This window comes from Limanda limanda, chromosome 5, assembly GCF_963576545.1.
Source record: "Limanda limanda chromosome 5, fLimLim1.1, whole genome shotgun sequence".
Taxonomy (NCBI): Eukaryota; Metazoa; Chordata; class Actinopteri; order Pleuronectiformes; family Pleuronectidae; genus Limanda; species Limanda limanda.
This window is the reverse complement of record NC_083640.1, coordinates 1,100,761-1,113,062: the sequence shown is the minus strand read 5'-3', so window position 1 is coordinate 1,113,062 and position 12,302 is coordinate 1,100,761. Positions and strand designations below refer to the sequence as shown.

The 12,302-nt window shown below is 48.9% G+C and overlaps 1 protein-coding gene across 1 annotated transcript; it reads right to left on the bottom strand.

Moving 5' to 3' along the window:
- Positions 1 to 3,090: 3,090 nt before the first annotated feature.
- On the bottom strand, positions 3,091 to 7,400 carry ppic (peptidylprolyl isomerase C). The gene is made up of 6 exons (XM_061071635.1): positions 7,196 to 7,400; positions 6,459 to 6,572; positions 6,056 to 6,149; positions 5,177 to 5,244; positions 4,755 to 4,871; positions 3,091 to 4,172 (listed from the first exon to the last, which is right to left on the bottom strand). The coding sequence occupies exons 1-6, from the start codon at positions 7,289 to 7,291 to the stop codon at positions 4,044 to 4,046; spliced, it is 618 nt and encodes a 205-aa protein (XP_060927618.1). The 5' UTR covers positions 7,292 to 7,400; the 3' UTR covers positions 3,091 to 4,043.
- Positions 7,401 to 12,302: the final 4,902 nt, after the last annotated feature.

The window sequence follows — 12,302 nt, the reverse complement described above, 5'->3', positions numbered from 1 at the left end:
CGCCACCACACGCTTCCACACGCTTCCACACGCCTCCACACGCCACCACACACCACCACACGCTTCCACACGCCTCCACACGCCTCCACACACCACCACACGCTTCCACACGCCTCCACACGCCACCACACGCCACCACACGCCTCCACACGCCACCACACGCCTCCACACGCCACCACACGCCTCCACACGCCACCAAACGCCACCACACGCCACCCCACGCCACCACACGCCACCACACGCCACCACACGCCACCACACGCCTCCACACGCCACCACACGCCACCACACGCCTCCACACGCCACCACACGCCTCCACACGCCTCCACACGCCTCCACACGCCACCACACGCCACCACACGCCACCACACGCCTCCACACGCCACCACACGCCACCACACGCCTCCACACGCCACCACACGCCACCACACGCCTCCACACGCCACCACACGCCACCACACGCCTCCACACGCCACCACACGCCACCACACGCCTCCACACGCCACCACACGCCACCACACGCCTCCACACGCCACCACAGGCCTCCACACGCCACCACACGCCTCCACACGCCTCCACACGCCTCCACACGCCTCCACACGCCTCCACACGCCACCACACGCCACCAAACGCCTCCACACGCCACCACACGCCACCACACGCCACCACACGCCTCCACACGCCACCACACGCCTCCAGACGCCACCACACGCCTCCACACGCCACCAAACGCCACCACACGCCCACACACGCCACCACACGCCACCACACGCCTCCACACGCCACCACACGCCACCACACGCCTCCACACGCCTCCACACGCCACCACACGTCTCCACACGCCACTAAACGCCTCCACACGCCACCACACGCCTCCACACGCCTAAACACGCCACCACACGCCACCACACGCCACCACACGCCTCCACACGCCACCACACGCCTCCACACGCCTCCACACGCTTCCACACGCCACCACACGCCTCCACACGCCACCACACGCCTCCACACGCTTCCACACGCCACCACACGCCTCCACACGCCACCACACGCCAACACACGCCACCACACGCCACCACACGCCTCCACACGCCACCACACGCCACCACACGCCTCCACACGCCACCACACGCCACCACACGCCTCCACACGCCACCACACGCCTCCACACGCCTCCACACGCTTCCACACGCCACCACACGCCACCACACGCCACCACACGCCACCACACGCCACCACACGCCTCCACACGCCACCACACGCCACCACACGCCTCCACACGCCACCACACGCCTCCACACGCCACCACACGCCTCCACACGCCACCACACGCCTCCACACGCCTCCACACGCCTCCACACGCTTCCACACGCCACCACACGCCTCCACACGCCTCCACACGCTTCCACAGGCTTCCACACGCCTCTACACGCCACCACACGCCTCCACACGCTTCCACACGCTTCCACAGGCTTCCACACGCCTCCACACGCCACCACACGCCTCCACACGCCACCACACGCCTCCACACGCCACCACACGCCACCACACGCCTCCACACGCCACCACACGCCTCCACACGCCACCACACGCCACCACACGCCTCCACACGCCTCCACACGCCACCACACGCCACCACACGCCACCACACGCCACCACACGCCACCACACGCCTCCACACGCCACCACACGCCACCACACGCCACCACACGCCACCACACGCCACCACACGCCTCCACACGCCACCACACGCCACCACACGCCTCCACACGCCACCACACGCCACCACACGCCTCCACACGCCACCACACGCCTCCACACGCCTCCACACGCTTCCACACGCCACCACACGCCACCACACGCCACCACACGCCACCACACGCCACCACACGCCTCCACACGCCACCACACGCCACCACACGCCTCCACACGCCACCACACGCCTCCACACGCCACCACACGCCTCCACACGCCACCACACGCCTCCACACGCCTCCACACGCCTCCACACGCTTCCACACGCCACCACACGCCTCCACACGCCTCCACACGCTTCCACAGGCTTCCACACGCCTCTACACGCCACCACACGCCTCCACACGCTTCCACACGCTTCCACAGGCTTCCACACGCCTCCACACGCCACCACACGCCTCCACACGCCACCACACGCCTCCACACGCCACCACACGCCACCACACGCCTCCACACGCCACCACACGCCTCCACACGCCACCACACGCCACCACACGCCTCCACACGCCTCCACACGCCACCACACGCCACCACACGCCACCACACGCCACCACACGCCACCACACGCCTCCACACGCCACCACACGCCACCACACGCCTCCACACGCCTAAACAAAATCTGACCCAGTCCATCTCTTCCATTGTTTCATTGTCCAAACATAGACCTGAAACTAAAGATGGACGATGCGTCTCCTCTTCCTCACACTGTCCAGAAATCAAGCCAAAATATCTTGGATACCAACGCTGCCATCTTGTGCTGATGATGACATCACAGCCAGGGGTGGAGTCGTACACGAGCTGCCAATCAGGAGTCAGTGTCACCTGTCAATCAGGACGTCTCAGCCTGTTTTCATATCATCAAAGAACTGATTCAAACCAAACTGATGAAGAACGACCTGAAAAGACAGAAACGTCTTTGACAAACATCTAACATCGACTTAGATGTTTGGTCCACGTCCCGTCTGCTAACATGGAGGAGGAGTGTTTATGACCATCACTGCAGCCAGCCACCAGGGGGCGATGGAGACGCTGTGTCCTCATCATGTCGTCGATCTTACCTCACTAGACGTCCTGTTTCCCTCAGATCCTTCCCCGGGGGGGGGGGGGACGTGATGAGACTCAGGAGGTGAAGCGAGTTGTTCAGAGACCTGAAGCTCGGTGGTTCGATCCCTGGAAGACTGGAAGGTGAAAGGATCTATCGGCTGTCTGCTCAGCTGCAATATGACACTTCACCACTAGATGTCACTAAATCCTACAAACTGAACCTTTAAATAACTGGTGCACAATGAAGACAGACTCTGAAATATCAGATCATATTTGTTGTTTATTGTAGAAAACACAGCTGTTCACACTCTTCTCTTCTCTTGTTAATATGAATAATGAAACATAACTTTGGATATGTTTGGTTATTAATGCTGCATTAGCTACAGTGGCGTGAGGAAGATTAGTTCAAACACTTTGAACTGAAAGAACAGAGACGACATTAAAAACAACTCTGAGGAATTAACTGACGCAGTCACATGGTCAAACATTAAGATTCATTATTTAAATCAAACAGAAACAGTATCAGACAATATTTATCTTCGTTTCCACACTTTTATAATATTTTTCTTGCTGTGCAATTTGTGCTGTAGATTTTTTTCCAAACATGATACGGTGCATAATTCATCAGGAAGAAAAATCCAAACGTGAAAGAAAATCCTAAATAATGAAGTGACAGAATGAGGTTTGACACCTGCTACAGAGTTTGCTTGTTTCTTTTTGTTTGCATATGTTTATTATTAATGATATTTAAATATTCAATGCATAGAAAATGTGAGGAAATTTGGCAAATGAGAAACTATTTGGCAATAAGAGATGAATGAAGAGCTACAGTTATTGTGTAAGTGCAAAGTTCATGATAATCGTCATATTCGATTCACAGCACCAAACATTTGAAAACATGCTCTTCAGTCAGTTTCCTGTTATGAAACACACGCTAACGTTTAGCATGTTACATTTAGTCTTTGTGACATGTCACATGCTAACGGTTGATACCAGCTGAAAGTCGTCTGTAGCTGTGAGTGTCAGACGTTTCCTGTTTTAAAGATCCAGTGAGGAAGATTCAGGAGGATCAGCAGAAATGATGTCATATAATATTCATAACAGTGTTTTCCTTCAAGTATGAAAAACTCTGTTAGCGTACGGTTCTGGTACCAAACTATATAAACCACCACCAGGACCTATTAGCTGTTTTTATGCTAAAGTAATGAAGTGAAAATGTGAGTTTTCTGATTCCTCCCGTGGTGTCACCAGCCCTCCACCTCCACCACGAAGGGCTCCTGGACCGGGATCCTCCCGCTGTTCACGATCACGCACTCGGTGTACGGCAGGTTCCTGTCGTTGGTGTCCTGCAGCTCGATGGTGTGAACCACGGCCTGAGGAGGAGGAGGAGGAGGAGGAGGAGGAGGAGGAGGAGGAGGAGGAGGAGGAGGAGGAGGAGGAGGAGGAGGAGGAGGAGGAGGAGGAGGACAGAGGCAGGAGAAAGAACTGAAGATGATCTGGTGATGTTCCGTAACGTCTCAGTTTCAACAGAATCTTTCTTTCATTCTCTTTTAACCTCGACATAAATTTCACCAAACATTTCTTGTAGATTTCAGCCGATCCGACGCTGGTTGATTTGATTGATTCTTGTCATTAACTGAACATTCAAAATAAATAGATAAATAAAGTACAGTGTGGAAGCTGAGGAGCTGAATCGAGCTGAAAACGTGTGACGTGACAAAATCTAACGTGTGTTTAAACTCATGTCCTCGACCTCCATGATTTGTTCCATAACAACGACATCAACGACCTTCTCAGCTGCTGTAAATAGGTTTAAATGATGCCCTGGTGAGGACTACTTCCTGGATGGGTGGAGCCTCTGAATCCATACAGGAAGTCAGCTGACCGGAGGCGGAGCCTTCAGAGGTTTGAACCATGTGACACACGCAGCGCTGCATGAAGAGTGTTGGACTCACCATCCCGTCCAGGACCCGCCCGAAGACCACGTGCTTCCCGTCCAGCCACAGAGCCTTGGAAGCCAGGATGAAGAACTGAGAGCCGTTGGTGTCCGGCCCGGCGTTCGCCATACTCACCTGGTCCACACACAATACACACACACACACACACAGACACACACACACACACACACACAGAATACACACAAACACACACAAACACCCACTGACTCATGCATCATGTTACAGTTATGACAGGTTGTGTTTGTTTCAGCTGATCCTCTGATCAAAGTGTAGAAACGTTTTTCTGGTTCAAAACAGTTTGTCCTTCATGAAGAGTTTGTGTCACCAGTTTAAAGTTGAACATACAAATATAACAATAGAGGTGTGTGCGTGTGTGTGTGCGTGTGTGTGTGTGTGTGTGTGTGTGTGTGTGCACTCACCCATCCAGCTCCTAAGTGTTTCAGTTTGAAGTTCTCATCAGTAAAGGTCGTCCCATAGATGCTGTGACCTGGACGCAAGCAGCAGAACAAACCAGTGACTGGATATTAACCAAAGTTCTCAAGGGGTCAGATGAGTTTATTGACTCATGTTCTACGGACGATGTGAAAGTTTGGACTCGATGATTTTCTTTTTTTTGAATGGCATGATGTGAGTGATGAGATAAGGAAAAAATATATCCTCTGATGTGTTTCCATTAATGAGTCTCAAACTGAATGTTCTGAAACCAGACAGATCAGAAAACACTTATATTAGTATTTTTGGGGGAACACTCATTTTTGGAGGTAATGAGAAATTTCCAATTTTGTCATTTGGGAAACTGGACTTGTTGCTGCATGTGGAGATAATTGTGTTATTTTGGTCTGAATGTGCTTGACGGCAATGATAAGTTGGAGGTTTTTGTACATCATTGTAATGCCTTGTGAATGAGGTTTTTCCACCAGAAAATACCAGGCAAAATATTTTAAAAAATGTTGGCACATTGGTGGTTTTCTGACTGTGGTGCCATTATGAGATGGACTTTTTTTTTTTTTTTTTTATATTTTTGGAGTCGATGATTTTCATGATAACCGACAAACAACCATCAGCTGTTCTTCGTGGATTAGCATGTTTAGCTTCTTAGAAAGATCCACTAGAAAGCTCCTGCAGGACAGACCTCAGTAAAGATATTCAAATCTCCTCTAGAACCTTGTAAAGAACTTGTAGAACCTCAGATTCTACTGAGAAGGTCCTGAGGTGATGATGGCAGTAACACGTAAGGTGTGGAATCGAACCTGCAGCAGGTTCTTCATGTGTGGAGATGGTGGGCGACCCGCTCTTACCTCCGGTTCCGTCTCCAGCGGTGAAGTCTCCTCCCTGGATCATGAAGTCTTTAATGACTCTGTGGAACTTTGTCCCTTTGTAGCCGTAACCTTTCTGGACACACACACACACACGCACACACACACACACACAGACACACACACACACACACACACACACGCACGCACACACACACACACGCACACATACACACACACACACACTTTTCAGTCAGTACGGCATAAACCACTGCACCGATAAATACAATACAACATAACTTGGTGCTGAACTTAAAAGTTTACAAAATTTTGCATTAGCTTCATAAAATAAAAGTCTGGGGGGAAAATCTGAAAGAAAGTTTTATGCGATTGTATAAATTATGATAAATATGAGAAACAGGAAGTAAAGCGGAGATCTTCTTACCTCTCCGGTTGCCAGGGCAACAAAGTTATTGACAGTGAGAGGGACGACCTCTCCAAACAGCCCGATGACGATCCGCCCCACCTCGTGACCCGACACTGTGACGTCAAAGAACACCTGGACAGACACACACACACACACACACACACACACACACACACACACACACACACACACACACACACACACACACACACACACACACACACACACACAGTAAAGTACTGATACTCAGTGATGGGGGCTCGTTTCTGATCACTTGTGTGTGTGTCAGTGTGTACAGCTGAATGTGTGTGTGTCTGTGTGTGTATTTGTGTGTGTGTGACGTATTTTAGAGAAATCTGTTTTCCGGACATGTCGTCACTGTTTGTTGCTGCGGGAGCGTGCACGTGCCGTTACTATCCAGGCTCCGAGGAAGAGGAAGAGGAAGAGGAGGAGGAAGAGGAGGAAGAGGAGGAGGAAGAAGAGGAGGAGGAAGAGGAGGAGGAAGAAGAGCAGGAGTAGGAGGAGGAGGAGGAAGAGGAAGAAGAAGAGGAAGAGGAAGAGGAAGAGGAAGAGGAGGAGGAGCAGGAGCAGGAGCAGGAGCAGGAGGAGAAGGAGGAAGAGGAGGAGGAAGAGGAAGAGGAAGAGGAAGAGGAGGAGGAGCAGGAGCAGGAGGAGAAGGAGGAAGAGGAGGAGGAAGAGGAAGAGGAGGAACAGACGCAGTTTCCATCAATCATCAGATGTTTCTCCTCACCAACCTTCTCGGTGACTTTGGGTCCTGACCGTGACGCTGCACCGGAGCCGGGCTGCAGACAGGCGGCCGACAGCAGGAGGAGAACCGGGAGCAGCTCCATCTTCCACCGGGGAGACACACAGCAGCTGTCCGCTGGAGGCTCCACCGGGACCGGGAGGAATCACAGCGAGGCTCCGCTGGAGGCTCCACCGGGACCGGGAGGAATCACAGCGAGGCTCCGCTCAGAGGCGACCCGGGAAACAGAGCTCCTAACGCGGATACATCACCAGACCACTCCCCCTGCGGAGGGCCGGCGCTGTGTCAGAGCTCCGCCCACTGAGGAGGAGAGGAAGACGAGGAGAGGACACTGGATAGGAAGGAGGAGGAGAGAGGAGGAGAGAGAGAGGAAGAGAGAGGAAGGAAAGGAGAGAGGGAGGAGGAGAGGAAGAGGAGGAGAGAGGAGGAGAGAGAGAGAGGAGGAAGAGAGAGAAGAGAGAGGGAAGGAGAGAGAGAGGAAAGGAGAGAGAGAGGAGGAGAGAGGAGGAGAGAGGAAGAAGGAGGAGAGAGGAGGAGAGGAAGAGGAGGAGAGAGGAGGAGAGAGAGAGGAGGAGAGAAAAGAGAGAGAGGAGGAAGAGAGAGAGGAAAGGAGAGAGAGAGGAAGAGAGAGGAAGAAGGAGGAGAGAGGAAGAGAGAGAGGAGGCGAGAAAAGAGAGGAGAGAGGAGGAGAGAGCAAGAGAGAGAGGAGAAGACACTGGATAGGAAGGAGGAGGAGAGAGGAGGAAGAGAGAGAGGAGGGGAGAAAAGAGAGAGAGGAAGAAGGAGGAGAGAGGAGGAGAGAGGAAAGGAGAGAGGAGGAGAGAGGAAAGGAGAGAGGGAGGAGGAGAGGAAAAGGAGGAGAAGACATTAGGTTGGAAGGAGAAGAGAGAGAGGAGGAGAAGACACTGGATAGGGAGGAGGAGAGAAAAGAGAGAGAGGAGGAAGAGAGAGAGGAGGAGAGAAAAGAGAGAGAGGAGGAAGAGAGAGGAGGAGAGAGGAACGGAGAGGAGAGAGGAAGAGGGAGGAGGAAGAGAGATAGAGGAGGAGAGGAAGAAAAACGAGAGGAGGAAGAGAGAGAGGAGGAGAGAGAAGAGAGGAGAGAGGAGGAAAGAGGAGATGATGAAAGAAAGGAGAGGGGAAAGGAGAGAAGAGAAAAGGAAGAGAGAGAAGAGAAGAGAGGAGGTGAGAGGAAGAAGGAGGAGAGAGGAGGAGAGGAAGAGGAGAGGAAGAGGAGGAGAAGACATTAGGTTTGAAGAAGGAGGAGAGAGGAGGAGAGAGAGAGGAGGAAGAGAGAGAGGAGGAGAAGACACTGGATAGGGAGGAGGAGGAGAGAGGAGGAGAGAAAAGAGAGAGAGGAGGAAGAGAGAGAGGAGGAGAGAAAAGAGAGAGAGGAGGAAGAGAGAGGAGGAGAGAGGAACGGAGAGGAGAGAGGAAGAGGGAGGAGGAAGAGAGAGAGAGGAGGAGAGGAAGAAAAACGAGAGGAGGAAGAGAGAGAGGAGGAGAGAGAAGAGAGGAGAGAGGAAGAAAGAGGAGATGCTGAAAGAAAGGAGAGGGGAAAGGAGAGAAGAGAAAAGGAAGAGAGAGAAGAGAAGAGAGGAGGTGAGAGAGGAGGAGAGGAGGAAAAGAGGGAGGAGGAAAGAAGAGAGGACAGGATGAAGCTACAGTTCTGTTCATCTCTAAAAAACTAAAATCACAATATTAACATGAATCATAAAGTAAGATGTGATACATTTATATATAAAATATTAAACTTCTGTTCTTCAATTAAAACGTAAAAAGTGATCCTGCAGATCCGAAGATTCAAAGTTTTGATTAACGAACATTTTTCCAGATGCAGCAATAATCAATCATCAGCGTCGGGTTTTAAACATTAAATAAAGATTAATAAGTCACAGTCAAATATTACAGATGTTTTCATTTCAACACTTGAACTTAAAAAAAACAAAAACCTGCCTGAGCTCAGCTGCAGGAAATAAAGCTGAAAAAGAGAATAAAGGTCCCAGATGAATACACGTCTATGGAGATGAATTATAATAGTCAGCCTGCGTGACCTTAACACAAACACACACACACACTCACACACACACACACACTCACACACACACACACACACACACACACACAGACACACACACGTTATCGGCCTCCTGTCACAGCTCCCGTCCATTCGTCTTTTCTTCCGCTGAATTAATTAAGCAGAAATGTAAACGTTTTAATTGAATGTCAAAGCAGGACCTTAACAACATGCTGCTATGTAAATGAAAGTGACACCGCTGTAAAGCTGCACATTTATATATACCAAGGTTACAGTGTGTGTGTGTGTGTGTGTGTGTGTGTGTGTGTGTGTGTGTGTGTGTGCTGCAGACTGTAAATGAACGGGGGGGAAATGCAAACGTTCTAATTGAATTACTGTCAGCTGTGTGCTAACTAACCCTCATGGAATTAAACCAATAAGGTCTCATTTATCCTGGTGTGGAAATGAACCTTTTAAACCTCCTTAGATTTCACCTTAAAGGCTCCGTCACTTCGCTATGAACACGTCAATTACACGTCAATTACACACGTGTTAAAAACGCACCGTTGTCATGACAGAGTTCGACCTGTAGGTGGACGATAGATCGGGATTTCTGTGTTTGAAGGAAAAATAAAGAGTCTGGTTTCTCGCTGTTTCCCGAACTTTACTGATGTTGACTGGGATCAGGTTCGGTCGAACTGGCAAAAGTGAAGCCAAAGTGTCTCCATCGCCCCCTGGTGGCCCTCTGCAGTATCGGTAATAAGCCCTGCCTCCTTCATGTGAACAGGGGAGACGTGGACAAAACTAAAAAGCTCCACCTCTCTGATTTTTGTGTGTTTTAAAAACTTGTCGTAACATTACTGAAACTAGCGTCGTTGTTTTATCAGCAGTCAAACCCTTCGACACGTTACCAAGGTACAAAGTTACAAAGTTACAAAGTTACCAAGTTACCAAGTTACCAAGTTACAAAGTTAGTAAAGTTACCAAGTTAGTAAAGTTACAAAGTTACCAAACAGAAGTTAACATGAAGTGATGACAAACTAAAAGTAACAAAATAAGCGTCATCAAACAACAATATCAAGATGAAAGCTGTGAGGATGTGATGGTGAGAATCAGAGTCCGTCCCAGTCCGTCCAGTTTCACCCTGAAGTAAACGTACAGTTCGTGAAACCCCAGTGACGCCCCCTGGTGGTCAGTGAGCTGCTGATCTGAGGCCTCAGCTTCACAGCGTGTTCAGCGCCATCTTGGGTTTTTGAAACAAGAAATGAGCATATACGGAGGGGCAGGGGGTGGAGTCTAACTGAGAGCTCGATGAGTGAGAAGAAGAGTCACTTTCTAGACACTTCTATAGAAACTACCAGTGGAGTCGCCCCCTGCTGGTCACTACACAGAAGACAGGTTTCAGACGCTTCAGAAGCATCGGCTTCACTTCCTGGATCCAGAGTTAAGAATCTTTATTTGTCTTTGTAATGTTTTATTCAGATTTCAGTAAAGATTTAGACCCATTTTTTATATCCTAATCTTTCTTGTCTCTTGTTTGAACTTGACACCGACGTTCACCTTTGGTTTTTTATCTTTTTTTCAATCATTCGTTGCTGAAGCAGGATTAAAATTTGACCCGTGCAGAACTCAATCCTCTATCTGATGCAGAGTCTTTGTGTGAAGCTGCTCAGAGCAAACAGCAGCTCTGCTCTGGTCTCACATGCAGGAATACACAGCTTTGCTAAATGAACTCTTGTTAATATTGTGTTTTTTCTTTTCCTGCAGCCGTCTAAATAATTAGCTTTTGTTGTAGAAAATGATGAATTTGGGCAGTTAATTTATTGATCGGCCGGCTGCTCCGATGTGCTCGGCTTTAGAAAGCCATTAATCAATGGATGAAAACACCTAATTCTCCTCCCGCTCTGCTTCTCTCCTCTCTCTCTTCTTTCTGTTCTGCCGTCTGTTGGAATGAAGAGGAAAAATAAGAGTTTCTGTACATTTAGAACAAATGAGCTGCAATAATTTCCTTTAAAATGCATGACACAGCTCAGATGTCACATTTATTGTGATAAAAACAAGATCACAGCAGCAAAAGTCTGACGTTGACAACAATTACGAGGAATCAAAATGTTATTCTTGTGGACTGTGGTCGATGGTTCGATTCCCGGCTCTCTCGGTCGGTTCTGAAGTTCCCTTGGGCAAAAAACCTAACTCCAAATTGCCCCTGCAGCTGTGTGAAAAGTGTGTGATAGAAAAGGTGCTGCATATTGTTGTGCTGCATGAATGTGTGTGTGGAGGCAACTTGTTGTGTAAAGTGGTAGATGAGACTAGAACTGTGCTGTAATGTCAAAGTCAACATTGTTTGTCTCAATTATTTACATCAATCTTTATTTATATCAATGTCAACTTTATTTATTTGGCACATTTAAAACCTCATAGTCGACACAAGTGCTTCACAAAGTAAAAAGTACCACAAGAAAACAGCAATAACCAATATCTCATAATAATAATGATAATAAAATCTAGTGGGATAAGAATGTGCTCAAGTCCAAACCATTTATAAGAAATGTTACTAAAGGCGATTTTCTTTTCAAGTCTTCTTAAATAAGCGTTTTACAATCACTTGCATTTATCATGATATGGCTTTCAGATAAGAAAATTCAAAAATTTGGCTCTAAATCTGAAAAAGTTTAAATGCATTTTGTGAAAATTCCCTTTTACTCCTGTTGATGAAGTCTTTTGATGCTTGTAATGTGTTTACAAAAGTTTCAAGTTCACAAAAGTAATCAAATAAATATATTAAATATGATAAACACGTGAAATAACCTTTCAAAAATTACATTTTGTAAAATGGCTTTTAGTGAAGTGTTAACCCTTATACCTCTTTACAGGTAACAGCTCTAACATCAATCTGACTTTAGTCTTTAAGGTTAAAAGATAAATGATTCAGATGAGGTTGGATTCAAACTACCAACTCTGGGATTTCCCTGGTGGCTGACGTGGACCCTGAACTCGTGCCTCAGCCAATCAGACGGCCTGTTGTTGCTCCACATTCCTCCTCGCTGAAAAAGTAGCTTTAAGCCGACAAGAGTTCATTTTC